The sequence below is a fragment of the Propithecus coquereli genome, unplaced genomic scaffold (genome assembly GCF_000956105.1).
Source record: "Propithecus coquereli isolate 6110/MARCELLA unplaced genomic scaffold, Pcoq_1.0 Scaffold25, whole genome shotgun sequence".
NCBI lineage: Eukaryota > Metazoa > Chordata > Mammalia > Primates > Indriidae > Propithecus > Propithecus coquereli.
This window is the reverse complement of record NW_012148063.1, coordinates 2,945,564-2,968,362: the sequence shown is the minus strand read 5'-3', so window position 1 is coordinate 2,968,362 and position 22,799 is coordinate 2,945,564. Positions and strand designations below refer to the sequence as shown.

General features: G+C 37.1%; 1 protein-coding gene across 1 annotated transcript in view; it reads left to right on the top strand.

Moving 5' to 3' along the window:
- The window catches only part of IPCEF1 (interaction protein for cytohesin exchange factors 1), an 85,712-nt gene that overhangs the window by 32,474 nt on the left and 30,439 nt on the right, over nt 1–22,799 (top strand). The window contains exons 8-9 of the mRNA XM_012646786.1: nt 529–535; nt 7,749–8,121. Coding sequence (XP_012502240.1) covers nt 529–535; nt 7,749–8,121 — 380 coding nt within the window. The remainder of the gene's footprint in view (nt 1–528; nt 536–7,748; nt 8,122–22,799) is intronic.

Genomic DNA, 22,799 nt, shown 5'->3' with positions numbered 1-22,799 from the left:
CCAGACCTCTTCTGCCAGAATTTCTATTCTGTGTGATAGCCTTTTCATCTTTATTTATGTTTTGTCCGTTTCTTTTTAAGGTGTTAAATTGATCATTTAAATAATGACCTCTACTATTTTTTTCACACTTTCAATGGAGAATTTCAGTTACTTTTCTAATTTATTTGACTAGCAGCCAAGATAAGAAATAAATATTTGTCAAATGAATGTGTTATTAAAATCTCTATTAAATATGATTGGCCTAAATTAAGCAAGATATAAATAAAATTAAACTTTGAATATGGTAAAATTTAGACCAATTTTTGAACTTATGATATATTCCTTTTTAATATATACATAGCTTTTTCCTAACATAATCTTTCTCCTCTTTGAAAATCAGTTTCTGTATTTATAAAAAGCTTTTATTTTCTTTATATCACTCAAAATTAATGCTATCTCTAGACCTTAAAGTGTCTCCCAGGTTTTAACAACTTTCTTGTTGAATTACCCTTTATTGCTCTTAAAAAAATCATCAACTGTACTGACTAGGTCTTCAGTATATGTTCCTTGTTGTTGATTTAATAGAGAATCATATATTTTTGTTTAGGTTCTCTCTGTCTCTTTCTATGTCTGTTTCTTTCTCTCTTTCTCTGCCTCTGTCTCTCTCTCCTAATTTAACCTGTAATGCACAAATATTTGGTTGGTCCTGCCTCCATCCCTTCCTCAAATTCCTTCTGCTTCACACGCTGCCCACCAATATTACTGTTTTGTGGTTTACTTTAGTTGTAAATATTGAGGTTTTCAGTTTTATAATGGCAAACTAGGATCACAGATTACTATGGGCACTGTAAGGCATCTAGAACTCTACTTGGTGAAAATAAAAACAACCAAATTGTCTTCTTGGATGAAGGTTCACGGCTCAGTTGTACTGACAGTGACAGTCTAACCTGATGTACAGCAGAAACCCAGGGAATTCTTGTTTTAAAGCAAATAAATGAAAGGATGCTTATGAGACCAGCGAGTTAGGTCACTGAACTCAGAAGAATCTTTACATTTTCTGAATCATCAATCAAATGTTATTTCTTAAAAGTTCTAAGTTGAGCATCTTTTGGCAAGCCACTAATGCGAACATTTTCTAAAGAAATATATTGGAAATAGTAAGATAAATGTTGAACAGCTAGAGTTTTTTTTTCCTTAACAACAAGATATGTTCCTCCTGCTCACACATTCCCCAGGCAGATTTTGTTTTTGTTTTCTCTTGTTTCTGAAAAACAGACATGCAAGGCACTTGGTTAAAATATTTAGGCTTTTTATTTAACCAAACAAAAATAAAAAAGAAATCATAGTAACTTTTATCCAGAGCATGAATTAAGTTATTGTTTGACTCAATACGGTATAGGCTAGCCATGACTTAGCTACATGAGCCTGCAGGTAAAAATAATTTTTTCCCTAAGTTCTTGCTTTAGAAAAATATTTTGGGTAATGAACTTTCATTTTGTGATGACGAACTCAACAGTATATAAAAATAGTATTCTGGAAAACTATCACAAAAATTTTAAAATCTTGAAAAAAAATTAATTCAAAGTCCAGTTGCTCTAATTGCTATGGAGTAAAGATAAGCAGAGGAACTTCAATACCAGACCAGTTTGCACTCTTCTTCTAATGGGCTGAACCACCTTCCACAGGATAAGAAAGAACACATCAGGATCTGCCCTGAGCGAAGAACTTGGTTTTTTTTTTTTTCCACTCTTTCTTCTTTGGAAGGCTTCTTTCACAATATTGATAGTGGGAAGGACATCCATTTATTCTTAAAGTTAGAAATGGCCAGGCGCGGTGGCTCACGCCCATAATCTTAGCACTTTGGGAGGCTGAGGGGGGAGGATTGGATGAGCTCAGGAGTTCAAGACCAGCCTGAGCAAGAGCGAGACCCTGTCTCTACAAAAAAATAGAAAAATTAGCCAGGTGTCATGGTGCACGCCTATAGTCCCAGCTACTCGGGAGGCTGCGTCAGGAGGATCACTTGAGCTCAGGAGTCTGAGGTTACAGTGAACTATGATAACACCACTGCACTCTAGCCAGAATGACAGAGTGAGACCCTGTCTCAAAAAAAAAAAAAAAAAAAAGTTGCAAATGGGCTTTTTGACAGAGCATTTTGTGCAGAGCAAGAAATTTGTGACTGTCGTGGAGGAAATCCCAATAATCAGCCAAAGCAGGGTGGCTGTTCCATACCCTTCTCCTGCCCTCTGCTCCCACTCCCTAGTTGAGGCCCTCACTAGCCCTTGCCTGAGTTATTGAAATAGCAGTTATTTTTCTTTCCCTGTCTCTAGTTTCTCTCTCTCTCCCTCCTTTAAAAAATCATCTCCAAATTAGTCTTCCTAAAGTGAAGTTCTGGTAATACTGATTCACCTGCATAAAACCTTCCATTGAATCCTCATTGCTTATCAAATTAATTCCTGACTCTTTGGCTTGATATTTCAGGCCCTTGGGCTTTCTTCAGACTGTGACTATGTCTCATTGCTGATTTCTCCTTTGCCATCAGCTGGAGAAACTGCCTATTTCCCAAAAGCTTTCCAGACTTCCCTGCTCTTGCACCTGTAATTATAAAGTTTCTTCACTCTCAAAACCAGTTGCCTCTCACCCCAACCCCAGTGTCACCTTTTCAGTATTTTTCCAAACTGCTTTAAATGTGGCTTCCTTCACGGCAGCTTCTCTAGTCCTCTGTGTCGGGATAATTTTGCCCTCTTCCAAACTCTCTATATTTCTGCAGAGCTTTGTTTTTTGATGCTTTTTTCACGTTGTTATCATAATCTGCCTTAGATTATAGGTTTTGTGTATCTGGTTTATTTCTCTAATTAGTAATTTCTTAATGTCAGGGTGGTGTCCAATATCTTTCTGTTTACCCACAACATTTTCGACTGGCCTAGTATATATTTGAAACTAAATAAACATTTAATGGACAGATGGATGGGCGAGTGGGTGATTATTGGGATTTCCTCCACAACCTCCACAAATTCATTGCTCTGCATATACTTCCCCATGTGAATGAGAAAAAATACTACTTGTCTAGTGCTTTTGCATGACTTTGAGAAGGATGATTACATTTGACTCTCACAAAAAATCCTGTATTAGTTTTACAAATGAGGAAGCCAAGTTCCAGAGAAATAAACATAACTATCGTAGCACTTACAAGCTGTTTATGTTTTATTAAGAATATTCTTTTATGTTATATCATTTACATCTCTTGGTAAATCTGAATTCATCAGGCTGCTGATAAATATTTCTCTGTGTCTGCCATGTGCCAGGGACTGTTGCAGATATGGGGATGCAGAGCTGAACCGGACAGTGTCTCCTCCCTTGAGCGTCTTAAATTCCAGGTTGAGGAAGAGGGACAATACATTTATAACTCAAAGAAATTGTCCCAAGTACTGATAAATGCTATGAAGGGCAATGTGCTAGGGAATGGCTGGGGATTGGAGGTGGAGAGGATGTTGCTCTATCTACCCCTTTCAGGGAAGACTCTGCTGAGGAATGACATTTCAGTTGAGGTCCAAGTGATGGGAAGGAAGTAGCCAACCAAAAGCATATGCAGGGAGAGACTTTCAGGCAGGAGGACCTGGAGATGTGCTGAAGGGACAGAAACAAGGCCAATGTGGCTGGAAGGGAGTGGATGAGTGGGGAGGAGATGTAGCTGGAGGGGTCACTATGGGTCCACTGGGCCTTCTCTGCTTTAATGAAGACTATCGATACTTTTCTACTTGTGATAGACAGTTATTAGAGGATTTCAGCAGAGGAATATTGTAATCTGTTTTATGTTTTAGAAATACTCTGTATGTTGTTTTAAGGATGAACTGGGGCAGAGAAGGTGGCAATGGTGGAGGCAGGAAGCCAGTAAAATAGGACTTCAAGGTAAAATGACTTCTCCAGGGTCCCTGGATACTAAAGACAGGAGTGATGAGTGGATCTCCAGTCAGCTCATTGCCCAAGGTCATGCAGAAGGTCATTGACAGAGGAGGGAGTATATGATACAAGGTCTTCTGGTTTTTAGAGTAATGCAAACATAATACTTCCTAGGGCTTAACAACAATTGACTGGTTTGTTTTTATTAATATGGCCAATAAAAGGAAAGAAGCTGTGTACTTTACTTCCTTTTTTATCATTTGGGTTTATTTTGTTTAGTCTTACGTTAGCCTATATTTTCTTTTTTGTTTCCATACACTTTCAGTAATGGTACTTCAGATTTCTCTGCTGACTCACTTCTTCCTAATTAGAGGCTTTTGGTGGCTTTTTAAAACTTTTTCACCATGTCAAACTTGTGTTTTGAAAAGAGTTTTTTTTAAAAAAGGATTTTTAGAGCTAACTAACATTTGAATTAAGCATCTTCAATGAAAAAATACTATTTAGAAAATGGAAAAAATCAGTATCAATTTTTAATTTAATCATATAGTCAATTAAAACTGAGATCTTTAAAATATATTTAGTTTTCTCATTAAAAATAAAATATTTAAAACCCAAATGTTCTAAATGAATGAAACCACATACAGTTATTAATCTCTAATTAAATAAGATAATAATCTTATTTGAGATTGTGAGAACATTTTGTGAGACTATTTGCATTGTAATTGGTACCAGTAACCCCTAGACCCTGGGAGTAGGATAACTCATCTATACCAACTTTATGGAGAATTGCAGGGAACTCCTCAGTAAGAGGCTGAACCACTCTGGGTGCTTTTCTTCACATAGCTGGATCTCTAGACCATTCTTTGTTGGCATTAATTTGTTACCATCTACATTTCAGGTACAGATGCAAAAAAAATGGAGGTGCAAAAGTGATTAAAAACAGCCCGTTCTCAAGTAGCACACCAAAAAAGATTAAACCAATCCATAATTACCACAGAAGTTGACAAATAAAATAAAATGACATTCCCCTTGGTATGCTAGAAGCAAGCCCAGGAGCACCAGGGAAAGGTTCCTAACTGGCCCTGAGGCTATCAGAGAAGGCTTGCTGGAGGAGCTGGTGTCTGAGCTGACACATGAATGACAGGCTCATCTTGGCCAAGCAGAGATGGGGAGGAAAGGAGAGACGGTCACTCCTTTCGACCTTTGCTTGATTTGCACTGGGGAGTTTTATGAGTATATTGCACGAATGGTTCACAGAGGCACTGAGCTTAGAGTCCTGTGCCTGACACTGGCTACTCGTAGCTACAGACTGTTGGACATAACAGAGCATGCCTTGGCACTGCACTCTCTACAAAGCATGTTCCCATGTTGAATCCCCTGAAATGGAACTCCAGGTTCACTTTCATTTGCATTTTGTCAATCTTTCTTTCTGTGAAAACTCCCCCAACCTAATAATATATGTAGTGTTTTTCTCATTTCATTTTTCCTCCTCTCCAGTTCTCATTCTTTCTTTCTCTTTCTTTTTAGTTTTGTTCATTCTTCTCCATTTTAAAATCAAATGTTTAAGTGTTACATGGTGCCTAGAGAAAATGAGAAATTGAGAGCACTGTGTTTGAGTCGTACCACAAACAGGAATACACCTCACAGGTGTTGCTGATGCTGATTTACCAGGTCTTTCCTCAGTTCTTGCAGCAGAGTTTTGAGATTCAAAAAACTTTGCAGAAAGTGTTGCAGCAACTGTACTCAGTCTCTTGCTCAAACAGCCCAGTTTGCTATAATCAAATTAAAGTAGTAGCAGCAGGAGCTACAGGAAAAGCTCATGCTTGGTCTCTTTTCAAAAAAGGAAGTTGATCACATGGAAGCGGAGTTTTACTAAAATAGCTCACAACAGGGGAACGTGTCTGGACTGGGCCAGAATAGATATTTTTGTTAATATTTATTTTGTAGATCCTGCTAATGAGTAAACCATTCCTGGTGTTTATTTGGGCAGTTTGGAGGTTGTGCATTCCCTCATCTAGATAACTATACTTTTATTTAGTGAACTGCAGAACTTTGATTTCTTGGTTGTTAAATGGTCTGATTTAAGGTAACCAGTTTCCAAGCTACTTGACATGTTCCTGAATGGCAAATTTTCATGTCTGTGCTGATATGTTATTACTTGGATGACATATGTGATCACCTAGTATCTTAACTAGACATTTTAATGTCATGTTATTTAAAAGCAGATTTATTGATTATTTGACAGTCTATGTCTAGTATGCAAGCTGATTGGGCACACCTTGGGTAAATATTGGCTTCTCCCATCAAAACTCAGAGCGTAGCACCTACAAAATTCTTCAAGCCATATTGATTTGGAACAAAGTCAACTATTCTGAGTTAGTTGCGGTGATTCTGAGGGTTTTGGAGAGGGTCCTAGTTTTCTCTTTGGCTTCCTTTAACAATCTCCTTCCTGCCACTTCCTTGGAGGTGTGAATGCTTGAAATTGACAGGAATGTCCCATAGGACCACGGTCCCCAATCTTTTTGGCACCAGGGACCAGTTTCATGGAAGACAATTTTTCCACGGACCGGGGTGGGGACAGGGGATGGTGAGTGACAGGGAGCAGTTGCAAATACAGATGAAGCTTTGCTAGCTTGCCCGCCACTCACTTCCTGCTGTGTGGCCCAGTTCCCAACAGGCCATGGACCCGTACTGATCCATGGCTGGGGGTGGGAACTGCAGCCATAGGATGATGTAGTGAAACCAAACCATCCAATGCCATGTCTATCTCATCTGTCCTTGGAGATACAGGGTGACTCATAGAGCACTGGAGTCTAGATATTTGGATTTTATTGACCACCAAAATTAAAAATGGAGGAACAACATAGAGTTGTTGAATCTTTATTTTGCTATGGAGGACATTAAAGAAAACTCCATAAGGACAGGTTTTATATGCAATCATTTTTCAAAAGAAGGTGTATATTTTAGCATCAAAATGTAACAAGGATAAAAGTTTCTTTCAACATCAAAATGTAACAAGGATAAAAGTTTCAGAACAAATGTAGTTCTTTCCAAGAGAGTGTTCTTGCTGGTGATGTTACCTTGATGTTTTCTCTGTGTCCTGTTGAGAATGTTGCCAAGGATGCCAGGAGCCCTCGGAGTGCCTGTTAGGAACTGCTGTCAGAAGATTCTGTGTCCTCAACCTGCTTCTCATCATTTGTGGTGTAGCTTTTGATTTCTCTTTAATAAATTAGGAGGCTGAAAATGTATTCTTACCTTCTCTGGTGAAACTTTATTAAAGTTTTTAAATTATTGAAGAGCGAATAAGTTAACCATTCACCTAACCTGTGTAGTTATAAGCTGATACTGTTATATGCTGAGGAATATGTGAGCAATACTCAAGGGCTTAAATACCTATGCTTTGCCCACATCACTGAACTCCACTCAGGTAACATGATTTTGCTTCCTGTCTAGGTCTATCTTTGTCTTTGCTTCTCTCGATCACCTTTCTCAAGAGTTTTTGCTCCGTAAGTGTGAATTCAGTGCTAGATTACAAATTATTTTTTGTTCAAGGTGTACTTCAGTATTCTAACGGATTCCCCAAAGAGGCCTTTTAAGTTTCTAGAGAGCATCAAAGAACATGGTAAATCATGATACAGAGACTTTTCAGGTCCTAGAACAGTGAATTCAATGTTGTACAAGTCAGTTTTGGAGAACGGCGTCCTAGTGGGGGTCAAACAGAAATAAATATCATACATTTACTTTTTGACTCTTTTATCATTGGTCACTTTTTGAAAGAACCCTGGGGCACCTCTATTGAAAATGAAAAGTAGAAATGATGGTTACATCACGATTTCTTTTATTCTTTTTTTGGTTCTATTTGTGAAAAATAGGCTGCACAGCAGGCATCTTCATCCTCACCCAAATCGAGTGAAACATCGTGTTCTTTGTCTTCCCTGGAAAACACAACGAAGACACCCAGCAGTTCTTCTTCCTCCTCATGTAAAGAAAGACAATCCTGGCTCGACATAGTTAACAGTTCATCTGCTGCTGAAGATTTGGGACAATCTGTAACATTTGCTGTGCAGGTTCATTCACCTGTACCCTCAGAGGCAAGCAGTCTCAAGGCCCTGGAAAACAGTTTGGTCACATCAGAAAGTGGATTTTTGAACTCTTTATCTAGTGATGACACTTCTTCCTTGAGTAGCAACCAAGACCATCTAATTGTCCCAGATAAACTTACTGGATCAAAGACGATGGACAGAGGTAAACCGATAAATTGTTTATTCTTTAGAGAATGAATATTTGCAGGCATGTGGAACTCTATTGTTAATTTGTAACAAGAACGGTTAAACTCATGATGGTGATTCAATAATTAAGCAGTCAGGTGGGGCTAAGCTCAGGGGCTGCTTTTGTAGAGGAGTTTGCGTGTGGACAGCTCCAGCTACCAGGCCACTAATTACTTGCTGTGTTACTAATCAAATGCTTTAGAACTATGACACATGTGATCATAAAATAATGATACTTTTCCACCAATCTGAGAAAAAAGCTTGCTTCTTTAAGTGAGGATTTGTTCTGTAAAATTTGGATTCAGTCAAAAGGCAGTACTTAAGGATCTAGAAGGCCACATGTGGCCTTAAAACTGTAGGTTCCCCACCCCTGCCCTGTGCTCTGGAGCTTGGGGAAGTTAAGCCAGGATTTTGTAGTCTGGTATTTATAACATCACCTCACTGGTTCAACATGAGTTTAGAGCAGCCCCCTTCCCTAGGACATGCCCACAGACAATGTCTGCTTCCCAGCCAGTTAGCTCTTGAACGTGCTTCTGTGGTTTACAGGAAGATGGACAATTTACACGCACTTCGGAGCGCAGCATTAGAACCTTTAAATATAAAGGAGAGCACAGCTTATGCTTTTGAAAAACATTTTAAGTCTTAACAAAGGAAAGAGTTAATGGTGCATAGAAATTAATAATGTAAGTTTTTTTAATACTCTGTGATAATTGGTCCTTATCTTTTATTCAGAGCTAACTTCTTTTTATTAGTATTCAATCATGATTGTCTTTTCTGATTGTGCTTTATTCATTCTGCTATAAAACAGGCTCACCTGATAAAAGATACTGAACAGCGAGAGAATAATGAGCTACGTTTGTATTTTTCAGGATACCATTGAGAGAAAGTTGACTTGCTAAATTCCCAGAATAACTGGCCAGAGTTGCCTACTGATGTAAATGACTTTGCTCCCCTCTCCCCTAGCATAAGCCGGGAATTTTTCTTTAAGTTCTCAACTGAGGCCTTACCTGAAGATGCTTTACACAGTTGAGTTACCTGCCTGGACTCTGATGGCGTTTTGCCTGATACCCCCAATGTAGGCCAACTATCTATTTTACGTTAGAAAAACTGGAGTGATTGAAGCCATTGGCAAACTAAGCTACTCCTGTAGGTGAATGAGGAGGGGAGGGAGAGAAAGTAAACAGCGCCATCGAGGAACTATAGGGGCATGGAGATTGGACTGTGAGGAATGGAAAGAGGAGACTAGAGCTGGCCTCAAGTTTGTAAGGTGCTGTCATGTAGACAAAGTATTGGGCTTAAATGTATCTCCTTGGAAGTACAAAACTGGAGTTAGTGGTGCAAGTAGAAAGGAAGTAGATTCAGGTTCAGCGTAAGAAACTTCTTTTTGACATTGTAAATTGTTCGAAATAGAATGGGCTTCTTGGAAAGTAATGCATCCTTGTCGTTGGAGGTGTTTACTCATTCTATGGCAACCGTTTTCATTGGATATTAATCGCACATTGCATATTGATCACAATTTTTGTTTTAGCAAATATATACTGAAGAGAGAATTTAAGTATGTTGAACTAGATGACCTCTAACTTTATGCTTAGAGGATTCTTCCAGGTATAGGCTTGATGCAACTAAGGAACATAATAAAAAGTACTACATCTATTATCTTTCTGCTACAAACTCTTACTTTAATCATTGGGTCATAAGTAGAACTAAAAAAGTTTCATGCACACATACACATATCCCCACACACTACAGGATGAGCATAGCTTCAAAAGCATAATAGAGAATAACATTCTATTTGCATTCTTTCCTGAGAGATAACCCTGCAGATTGAGAGTTTTCCCTTAGGACCATAACTGAGTCATGGGAAGGTTTATGCAGTTCTTGCTCATGTCTAGATGCCATTCTGGGAACGCGTGTGTTGCAGAGCCTGGCTGGGTACCAACAGCTCTTTTAATGTAAAAACAAAGAAACCTGGTATTACTGAGTTTTGAGTTACGTGCAGAGTGACCAACAAAATCTGTGTGCCTCTTCAAACAGCTTGATGTGAAGACATTCCTCTTGGTAGAAAGGAAAAGAGAATGAAAGTATTTTTTTCCTTACTGATTTGTTGGCAGTTGCCATATGTTAGAGAATTTTTGCTGATGATTTTCTCCTGCTGCTGGGGATTTGGTTAAATTCCCAGAAGAACTGAACCACATAAAGTCATCTCTATGGAAACAGCAACCCAATCTTTGCTTGCGTTTGTGATGATTTGCTGTTGAGTAATTAAATTGCGTATTGTGCATTTTTTTTACATGTGTGTTTATGTGTTGGAGAAGAGGTAGCTTTTTCTTTTTGTGACTTCTAAAAATTGTTTTTGAGTTGTCAATCAAAAAAAGTCCTGAAATTCCTGTGTCTGAAGTATCATTCAGGGTGTTTTTATGTCAGAGATTGAAGTCTCAACGTTATCCAAAATAGGAGTTAGGATTTTAGAAGATGAAGTCTCAGTCTCGAGAAGCATGTGCTGAGCAAAGGGGCTTTTATCCTAGACAAGATTCTTAAAGGTTAATAACTGAGTTCTGAAACAAGCAGACAGCATGTATATTATAGCCTTCCTTTTGTATATATATAGACAATGAAAGATATATTTTTGCAGTTGGTATGCAATTAAAATTGTGATTGCTAGAATTTTATGCTGAATTTAAATATCCTTTTAGACATTTTTTCCTGTAGTGTGAGCTATTAAAAAGTAAAAGCAGGGTGTTAATTGCATCCTGTTGCCTCTCTGCACTGGGAGTTGCAGAGTTCCAGAGCTCTAGGGATTCTTCACTGGGTCTTCCACAAAGCATGGTGGGAAAGAGGTGATGGGGTTAATGGAATGTTCATCTCAGCTCGGTTGTACTCTGTGCTTTTCTTTTCTTTTGTGAAAAGTTTTTTGACCCCTGACTTATGCTGATGGGATAACAAGTCACAGGTTACGTCTCTACAGACATATAGACAACACACACTACCTGCTAACAATGTGGAGACAATGTCGCTTCTACTTACTCAGTGAATGGAATAACCATACACGGGATGCTGAAAAGCTGCGTGTCAGCCACTAAGACTAATACCCAATTTACGTAAATAAATTGCCAAGTACAAGTATAGCAAGAATGTACCTGGGAGTCACATAGATAAAAAGCAGAATAAAAAACAGTGTTAATGAAGAGACAAGCTAGAGAGTGCATGACTTCTCAGGAAAGTGACATAAATGAGCCAGATTTTAGGATTTAACAAATATTAGCAAAAGTTGTACACAATCCGAGTGTGAACAGTACAGATGCTGCATTATTTTAGCTAGCTATTTTGAGCATTGCTGTAGGAACTGTGTGTTGTGCCTCCTTAGGAAGCAAGCAGAGAACAAGAAAATGAGTCTAGTACTGGACTGGTTGAGTACCTAACATGCGCGTTGTGCTAACGTGAATACAAAGATGAGCAAGACACAATTTGTGGACTAAAAAACCTCAACAGCTAATGAGGCAGTGGGAAGAATTAGACACATTTAACAAAAGAAAGTGGAATAAAACAGGTGCCACAAGAGAGACGTAAACAGAGTACTCCAGGGATTTAGAAGAGAGCAGGAACTGAAGACAAGATCACATCTAAGTGGGAGGATCTGTGCATGGAGAGGGGAGCAGTGGGAAAAGGGGATGGAAAGGAAATTTGGCTGATGTTGAATACTGGGCTTAAGCGTTAGTTAATTTCAATAGATAATGGATGACTATTTCCAATCAGGATAATCATATAATTGGAACGATGCTTTAAAAAAATTATTTTAGCTTTAGAATATAGGAGAGAATAGAATAAGGGGAGACAGGAAATAAGAAGATTTGGGGAGCTTCTGTAACTGTGGAGGTGGCAGTGGAAACAGGAAAGAAAGGAGAGAAGGATTCCGTAGTGTGCATGTCAGGGTGAAGACAGATCTCGGTCTCCGTATCCTTAGTACAGAGGATGTATCCCTAGAATATATCCTGGAAATCCTATTTCTTGAGCTGTAATTTGAGAAGTGATCTGAAACTGGCAATATATATTTAATATTGGGAAAACCTTGAATATATATGTGTTGACCTCAATGGCATTGATGTCAGGTGAGGATACTCACCACCTGCTCTCACTGCTCCTGTGTGGAGTGGCCAACGAGCTCTCTATGTTTTCATAAAGTTATGCTGATTGTGTTACCTGCACACTGGTGCAATATGACTAGGTCCTTTGTAGTACTCAAACTTTCTATCTCATCTTTTTCTTCTTACTTCCTATAACTTTTCCTGAGGCCAGGAGTTAGCAGTGGGAGGTGGTGGGAAGTCACTGGGGCAAGGGTTTTGAAGATGGTGACAAATGTAATCTGGACTTTGGAGGCACGTAAGCTTAGAGTGGCAATGACAGTTTGAAAGACGTAGGAGGGGTTAAGGAGTTGGAGGACACAACTGAAGATGAAAGACATAGAGGTTCGAAAGACAGAGAATGTGAATAAGTTAAAAAGAGGAATCTTGTACTTGGAAAGATGCAAATTTAGAGGTGAAGATTTTAGATGTAAAATGGTTTTAAGAGTTGAGGAGGGGGTATTAAAAATGATCTGCTCTGAGTATCAAGTACACTGGGTACACCACTGTGCATGGCCACAGAATTCCTGCCCAGAGCACCACATTCATTCCAGAAGGAAACTGCATCTGTCATGACAAAAATAAGTCTTTGAAGTCTGTCATGTCAGACATCCCTTTTAATGCTGTGCTATGTGAATTATGTTTTATCAACAGTTTTTTGAGCACTTTTTGTTTGTATAGGGTATGGAAATAGCATTGAAAGAAAAAATATGGAGTATTTTCATATTTGATGGTAGGGTCATTTCTCAATTAATGTAACTTTGAGACAAAGTGACCTGCTGCGGGTGTCTCCCCTTGTCGGTCGGGCTGCGAGGCAGAAGTTCTTGTGCTTATCATGTGGTCTAGTGGTGTAGATGGTTTAGAAAGTTATCAGAAAGGTCTTCCATTTTTCTCCCTCTTTCTTATAACGTCTCGTGTTTGATTAAATTCTTGGTTTTCTAGTTCGTTTCATGATTCTTTTCATACTTACGTATGTCAGCATTTCTCCTGTTTCATGGGGATTGTTTATTACAGTATAAAAGAATCATGTAAATAGAAGAGTATTATATATCTATAGCTAAATATTTTTTTTAACTTTTCCCAACTTAATTGACAGAATGAAAAAACAAAACCTACCTCTGTATGTGTATGTGTCACATGTGTATGTATATACATAACATGCACACCGACACTCACACTCATATGTATTATAAATATATATTATATATCTTTGTTTTATTTTTCAGTGCCTTGATTGCCAGTGTGATTGAACTTCTTTCTCAATGTTTTGGCCATTTGTTTATATATATATATATATATATATATATTTTAGTTCATTTGTGCATTTTTAGTTGGTTTCTTATTGACTTTTAGGTTTGTTATGAATAGTCACACTTTATTATAGATATTGTAAATATGTCTCCCTGTCTATTTCTTGTTCTGCGAATTTTGTTTATAGTGCCTTCATACAGAAATTTTAAATTTTTATGTAGTCAACTTTGTCATTATTTTCTTTTTGGCTTTTGAGTTTTCTGTCTTCCTCAGGAGGGACATTCTTACCTCAATTTATGATAATATTCACAAATATTTTTCTATTTACACATTTTAGTATTAAAAATGTAGCTTTTATTTATGATTGTATCTAACTTACTTTTAAGTGAATATTCAATTGCCTAATGCCATTTAACAGCTTCTTTTCCCACTGATTTGTATCATCTTTACACTATCAAAAGTCCTATATGTATGTGGGCTTGTTTTTGCAGCTTTTATATTCTTTCATTGATTTTTTTTATTACTGTGTCAGAGTCTACCTTTATAGCATGCTTTGATATTCTGTAGAGCACAATTCTCCTTGACACTATCTTCCAGGTAGTCTTTTGAATTTGATTTTCAAGTTTTATTTAGAATATCACATTTGGATTTTTATCAAAATTTTCTCAAATGTTGAGAATGAATTTGGTGAGAAGTACTATCTTTAAAGCATCAAGTCATTTCATCTATGAACATGGTATATCTCCTATGTAGGTCATGTTATGTGAGTACGTAGATTACACTAGATAATAATCATAGAGACAAGGAAAAGAGAGCTCCATATTAAAAAGGTAAGAGAATGTATTTGCTCCAAACCTTCACTTTCTACCTAGGGAAACTGAGATAAGGTAACTTCTTCCTTCCTCTTGCCTCTGTGCTCTTGTCCTGAAGTGCTCCATCCATAACATCATCCCTTTCCCTTTTCTGAATCTTCCATTTCTATCTTTTGTGTTCATTTGTCCCTATCATAGATCCACATGGTTGATGGCTCCAGCAGGTTATGGGGTGACAGTTGACATACTTATCTACAATGCATTGGATTTGTGTCCCTCCGTTTAGCTGATTTTCCAGCTCCCTCCCCCATTTCATTCCCATCCAATCTCATGACTTCCACCTCATAAATATATTAAAAAATAAAACCTGACCAAATGTCTTTCTGTGTGTGCATGCCAATGTTTTCTGTTTTCTTAGGATGTGAGCGGATATAGAAATTTTATGTCTACTTTAAATATTTCACTTAATCCTGGGTGCTCAAATATTTGGAAGAATACATTTTGAAAACAAATGGAATATTTACCTTAACAATGTAAAGCTGCTTATCAGATGGTTGAGCAATGGATTCAACCTAAGATTATTTCAGAAAATCACTGCCACAACATGCAATAATAACAAAACAGAGGAACTATATTAAAAGATCACCCAAAAAACTAAGTTTGTTCTTATCAATAAAAGCAATAATACACAAGAAGAGTATTGAGTTGTCTTAATTAACAGAAACATCAAACAGACAAGAGAGAATAGGTACATGACTCTGGCAAAGAAGGTAAAACAAAAGGAGAAAAATGAGGGAGATCAAACTGAAACGACTCATCTCTCAGACTGACGAGAGCACAGGTGAAAGTACTAGCTCTCTCTCTTTTTCCTCTTCATCTGATTGTTCTCTTGTAGAATTTTGTTTACCTGTCATTTTAAAAAATCACCTCTTTCCCAGCTAGAGTTCTGTAAACTTTGCATTTGCGTTTTCTGAGCACTTATACTTTTGTCCCATACGTGGCCACAGTCATCTTCACGTGTTGTGCACGACTCTTGTCTTTTCTTCCTGATTCAAACTGGTTCATTATCCCTAAGGGTCCAGTTCAAATCCACAAGCAGAGAAGCTGATTGTCTGGCTTGTGTCCTAGGTTGCTGGCCAGCTTATGAGTATCCTGTCCTGGGGTCTGGTGCCTTGTGGCCCTGTGGGAACAGAGTTTGAGGTACAAAATCTGGGCACCACAGCACCAGGGGCTCTGAGAGGGCATTGTTCCCACTGAAGACAGAATAGTCCAAGCAGGGATGTGAGCCTTGGTCTGTCCAGTCCAGCTAGCTACCATCTGGACTGTATATTGAAATATGTTTTGAAATATGTAGTCTTCCTTGAGCTTTATTCAGAAGAAACTACATCAGATATATTTACAGTATAGCATAGTATTTAAGAAAATGAGCTTTGGGTTCATAAACTAGGTTTGTCTCTTTGTGACTTTGGTGAAAGATTTTTAATCTGTATCTTGATATTCTCTCCTTTATATCACGGTTAATAATACTTTTCTCATAGAGTTGTTAGAAGACAATGAGATAATGAGATAAGTTGGTGTAACAGTTAACTCAGTGCCTGTCACATAGCACAAACTCAGTGTATGATAGTTGTCTCTACCAGCCACAGCAAAAATAGGAGATTTCTCTCTTAACATTACACTCTGCTAATGTGGTTGGTCAGTAGTCTCCTTAAGACTAAAGTGAGTTGTCCAATTTTTTTGTAGTTTAGTAATTTAAATCTTTCTGTCATTGTGATTTCAAGTCTTTTGTTATAGTGTGTTGTAGAGTTGTCAAAATTAGGAATTAGAGAAAGCCTGTAAAATTCTTTTGATCTGTTGGCATCAGGTACTGTGTTAACTAACACTTGTAGAATCTTGGAGGGTATATCTAATTACCAAATGACTATACAGTTTTTTCTTCTCTTTGTGACAAGTACCTTCCATGATCTAAATAGAAAATAGATAACTGCATTCTAGAAAGCAGAAGGAAAGACCAAAAATAAGATAGTGGGGGAGGTAAAGTTGAAAATATAGCATTTAAAGAGATAATCTGGATGCAGTGTTCTTGACAGCCAAATTCTGGGCCTACTAGAGCTGCCTGTCCTGTCAGCGGCAGACAATAGCATGGGGGATGTAGGAGGAAGAGAAGGGAGGAGCACATTCATTTGGCATGATCTTGGAAAGGAGTGAATTTCTGTTAGTTAAAAATGTTTTTTTCTTATTTTCTATTATCACCAAGAAGGAGCATATATATTTTTTTTATGAGTCTAACTAGTCACATAATTGACCTAAGTTTGGAGAAAGTTTGCTAGTTTAACCCCTTGAGACATTCTGAGCTAGTCTAACAAATGTGAAGGATCACCAACATTTACCCCAAATTCCTACCAACTCAACATATGACGTACTGATGCTTTCGATCGGGGATTCTGGACATACTCCTTTCAGCAAAGCCAGAAAGCCAGATTTTCTTCCTTTTTTTTTTTTTTAAATTAGGACATGACACAGACAAAATAAGTGCTGCTTTATGGACAAATCTCAACTTGCTTGTTGTAACTCTAGTCTTTTCCTCTTCCAATGAGTTGAGGCCGGTATTGCATGAAAAAGTGCTAACAGATAATCTAGTTTGCTACTCAAAGTATGGTTCACGGACCAGCAGTTCTGGCATCACCTAGGAGCTTGTTAAAGATTTAAAATCCCAGCACTGTCCCAGATGGACTGAAGTGGAATCTGCATTTTAACTGGATCCTATTAAAGTTTGAGAGGACTGATCTGGAAGCACACAGGCCTGCACAATGTGGAATTGAACTTTTATTCTTAACTCCGTCACTGATTTGCATTTCGAAAATATCGCTTACTTTTTTCCAAAAATCTTCTTTTTTCTCATTCATAAAATAAAAATAGTTTTCATCTTCCTTGACAAGGCACTTGTGAGGTGAGATGAGATAGACTATAAAGTGCCCTATGTGGCCATGGGAATCAAAGTCCTGCTATTTTATAACAGGGAGACTAAAATACACACCTGAGATGAAGGATAAAAATTGCATTGGAAACACTTGACTGTCAGACAAAATTCATTTATTTTGCTTTGGAAAACAAGAGAGGTGGAAATAATTAATTTGGCTTCCGTTTCCAATGGGAGAGAGATGAGTGGTCTTTTCTGCCAGCCTTTTTTTTTCTTGCTGTTTGTGATCTGGTGAGAGAAATAATCTAGTGTTTCTAATATGAAATCATAATGTAGAAAAATATTTACATAAAGAAATGAAAGGGAAATTTTAAAAATATCACTTTACTGAAAAGCTTCCCGGAGGCTCAAGGGTAGACAGAAGGATTGACAAGCCCTTGCTGGTCTTAGCATAGCAACTGGGAAGGGCTTGTACACATTTGCACTGGGGTCAGCTACAAGCTGTGTTTTGTAATGCCCTTGTACCCAGTGGGTCCTTTTTTGTCCTAGGATCCTATTTATTACCTTCTTCTATTATTATTGGATGTTCATTTGTGGCCCTATGAAGACCTAAACACCAGAAATTAGCCACAGTAAAAACAACATGACTAGGTTGTGGTATGTCCCCAGAATATTTAGTAATGTGTTGTGTATTTCTCAGAAAAAAGCCAATAAGAGTATTTTTTGACTCCTAACATCACCATTTATTATTTTGTTGTCCTTGTATTTGTGGGTGATTCTGGAATCAGGTTATTAAATGTCAGAGATAATGTCTTTCAGTGTCAGGTTTTCTCTGTGGAGAGGTGGATGGCTGAGAGGCAAGAACCTCCATGGGGATGTGCCTTTCACTTCTCCCTCATTTTCCCCATAGCTTTAATCTTATCTGAACATACTGCTTCCTTACTATTATCTTGTTTCTGTGTGAGTTCAAATAGGAAATGTTTATCTTTTGAACACTATATGTGACTTTTAGGTGAATTCTGTATTCACTGTCAGTGACCACAACAGGTTCACTTTACCTGTGTGTTAATTTTAGTTATTTTTTTAAAATTTTTATTTGTATGTATTTATGGGGTATAAGTGCTATTTTGCTCCACTGATATATTGCATTGTGGTGAAGTTAGGGCCTTCAGAGCATCCATCACTGGAGCAACACACATCGTACCCGCCCATCATCCGCTCCCCTCCCACCGCCCACCCGTCCCTGTCTCCCTTGTCCAACATTCCACACAGTTTTACAGTTTAAGTATTTTGTGGATGATCAAGTTATATACACACACACACTCACATCCCCCGAAGTTTAAGTTAGGGAAAGAAAATGGGGAGCGGGAGGAAGGTAGCCTCTCCTATTTTTAACATAAAGATAATATATTTTCCTAGAAATATGTTAGATAATAATAAAATTATCCAAAAGGGGAATCCTATTTATTTTTCATTTAGGAAATACACTCTATGCCATGTTATTCCAAGATTCTAAAATTATTTCTATCTTCACTGATTTAATACTATTACATCAGATATGTGATCTTAATACAATAATTTTTACCCTGACATAACTACAAACTAAAATAATGATAAAAACTAACTTTATTTTCTATCACAATCTTTATTTAGCACAATTGAGCTGCTTGGGGAACACAGAGAAATATAAATAAATCATTCTGTTTATCTTTGTTAGACACTTGTTTGGTTTGCTTCCTAAAGTTTGTTAAGTATATATCACTTAATTTTAAATTCTTGTGATATTGAAAGATACATATTTAGGCTTTATTCAGAATAAGTCCCACTTGGCTGGTGGGCAGAAAAAAAAAAAAAAAAGGATATGTAACATTAGTGTCTTTGTGTGTCTGAAAACTAAACCCTCAGAGTCCGCAGTCCTAACATCCCCTTTAAGAGTCACTGTCTTCCCACTTTGTTTTCTTAAAACTTTCTGATGGCTCTAGCTTAACCACAGAACTGTTGCCATTAACATTTCTGGTGTATGTCATTAGCTGTTATGACAGTCTCATAAATGGCTACTTTATTGAGATATATTTTATATACCACAAAATTCACACATAAAAATGTACAGGTCATGGTTTTTAGTATATTCACAGAGTTGTGCAACTGTCACCATTATCCAATTCGGGAACATTTTTGGCACCATAAAAGAAACCCCTACACGTTAGCTGTCATTCCCCATTCCTGCGTTTGCTCCCACTCTCCCAACCCCAGACAACCATTATTTTACTTTGTGTCTCTGTGGATTTGTCTAATTGAACATTTTATGAAAATGGCATCAATCATGGAACAGGTGGTCTTATGTGACTGACTCCTTTTACTTAGCAGAATGTTTGCAAAGTTCATCCATGGTGTAGCATTGTGGGTAATGTAGTATTTCATTTCTTTTAATTACTGGATAATATTCCCTGTATGCATATGCTACATTTTGTTTATTCCATCCATCTGCTGATGTACATCGAGGCTCTTCCCACCTTTTGTCTGTTATGAATAATGCTGCTATTAACGTTCATGTACAGTTTCTGTGTCAATTAAATTTTTTCTTCTTTTTAAAAAAATTTTGATAGAATTAGGGGTATAAATTGAATTCTGTTACATGTATATATTACACAGTGGTGAAGTCTGGACTTTTGTACCCATCACCTGAAAAATGTACGTTGTACTCCATTGGTAATTTTTCATCCCTCACTTCCTCCCAGCCTCCCCCTTTTGAGTATCCAGTGTCCATTATATCACTCTGTGTGTCCTTGTGGAGCCATAGTTTAGCTCCCACTTATAAGTAAGAACATGTGGCATTTATTTTTCTGTTCCTGAGTTACTTCTCTTAGGATAATGGCCTCCAGTTCCATCCATGTTGCTACAAAAGACATTATTTCATTCTTTCTACAGTTGAGTAGTAATCCATAGTGCGTAAGTGTGTGTACACACACACACACATACACCATATTTTCTTTCTACTCATGAGTTGATGGGCACTTAAGTTGATTCCATATCTTTGCAACTGTGAATTGTACTGTGGTAAACATACGAGTGCTGGTATCTTTTTGATATAAAAATTTATTTTCCTTTGGGTAGATACCCAGTAGTGGGGTTGCAAGATCAAATGGTAGACCTACTTTTATTTCTTTGAAAAATCTCCATACTGATCTCCATAGAGGTTGTACTGATTTCCATTCCCACCAACAGTGAATAGGTGTTCCCTTTTCACTACATCTGTGCCATTATCCATTAATATTTGACTTTTTAATAATAGCCATTCTAATTGAAGTAAGATGATATCTTTTTGTGGTTTTAATTTGCATTTCTCTGATGATTAGTGATGTTCAACATTTTTTCATATGTTGACCATTTGTATATCTTCTTATGAAAAATGTCTGCTCCTGTCATTTGCCCACATTTTAATGAGTCATTTGGTTTTTTTCTTGCTGACTTGTTTTGAGTTCCTTGTAGATTCTGGATCTGGATAATTAGTTCTTTGTCAGATGTATAGTTTACAAATATTTTCTCCCATTCTGTAGGTTGTCTATTTACTATTTTGATTATTTCTTTTGCTGCGAAGAAGCTTTCTAGTTAATTAAGCCGCATTTGTCTATTTTTGGCTTTGTTGCATTTGCTTTTGGGTTTTAGTCATAAATTCTTTGCCTGGGCCACTGTCCAGAAGAGTTTTTCCTAGGTTTTCATTTAGGGTTTTTATGAATTCAGATCTTACATTTATTGATTTGTGTATGCTGAACCATGTTTGCATCCCTAGAATAAAACCCAACTGATTGCAGTGAAGGTTTTTGGATTTAGTATTAGATTCAGTTTGCTAGCATTTTCTTGAGAATTTTTGTGTTTATTTTTTTTTTTTCAGCGATGTTGGTCTGTAGTTTTTTTTTCCCCCCAACCTTTCTTGTCTTTGGTATCAAGGTGATATTGGCTTCATGAATGAGTTAGGGAGGACTCCCTCCTTCTCGATTTTTTGGAACAGTTTCTGTGGGATTGGCAGCAACTCATCTTTGAATGTTAGGTAGAATTTGGCTGCGATTCAATCTGGTCCTGAAATTTTTTTTTGTTGAGAGATTTTCTTATTACTGATTCAATCTTGCTATCTCACTATTCATTATTGGTCTAGTTGTGAGTTCTGTTTCTTCCTGGATCAATCTTGGGAGGTTGTGTGCTTTTAGGAATCTATATCCATTTCCTCTAGATTTTCTAGTTTGTGAGTGTATGGTTGTTCATAATAGTCTCTGGAGATCCTTTGTATTTCTGTGGTATCATTGTAATGTCTTCTTTTTCATTTCTGATTATGTTTATTTAGATCTTCTCTCTTCTTTCCTTGGTTAGTCTAGCTAATGGCTTATCAATTTTATTTATCTTTTTGAAGAATCAACTTTTTGTTTTATTAATCCTTTGTATTTTTTTTTTTTTTTGGTCTCTATTTTATTTAACTTTGCTTTGATCTCTGTTATTTCTTTTCTTCTGCTAACTTTGGGTCTGGTTTGTTCTTGTTTTTCCATTCCCTTGAGGTACAATGTTAGACTGTTAATTTGTGATCTTTCTACTTTTTTATGTAGGCATTTAATGCCATAAACTTTCCTCTTAGCACTGTTTTTGCTGTATCTTACAGGTTTTGGTATGTTATATTTTCATTTTCATTTGTTTAAAAAATGTTTTAAATTTCCTCCTTTACTTTTTAATTGACCCAGTGATCATTCAGGAGCATGTTACTTAATTTCTATGTGTTTGTACAGTTTCTGAAGTTCCTCTTTGTATTGATTTCTAGCTTTATTCTACTGTGGTCTGAGAAGATTCTTGATATGATCCAGTAAGAATGACTTTGATCTTCTAAAATTTGTTAAGACTCATTTTGTGGACTAAAATGTGGTCTATCTTGGTGAATGTTCCAGTTGCTGATGAAATGAATGTATATTCTGTAGTTATTGGGTGGAATGGTTCTGTAAATGTATGTTAAGTCCATTTGGTCTAAAGTACAATTTAAGTCCAGTATTTCTTTGTTAATTTTCTGTCTTGATGATCTGTCTAGTACTGTGAGTGGGGTGGTGAATCTCCCACTATTATTGTTTTGCTGTCTGTTTCTTTAGTTCTAGTAATTTCTGTTTTGTAAATGTGGGTGTTCTGATGTTGGATGCATATATATTTAGAATCATTATATCCTCTTGCTGAATTGATCACTTTATCATTTATATAATCACCTTTGTGTTTTTTTATGGTTTTTTTTTTAACATAAAGAGTAACATAGTTGTTTATTATTATTATCAAGTATTATGTACTGCACGTAATTGTATGTGCTAGACTTTTATACGACTGGCGGCACAGCAGGTGGTTTACACCAGCATCACCACAAACACATGAGTAATGCATTGCACTGTGATGTCACAAGCGATAGTTTTACAGCTCCATCATAATCTTTGGGACCATTGTCATATATGTAGTTCATTTTTTTTTTATTTCAGCATATTATGGGGATACAGATGTTTAGGTTACGTATGTTGCCCTTACCCCCCCGCTAAGT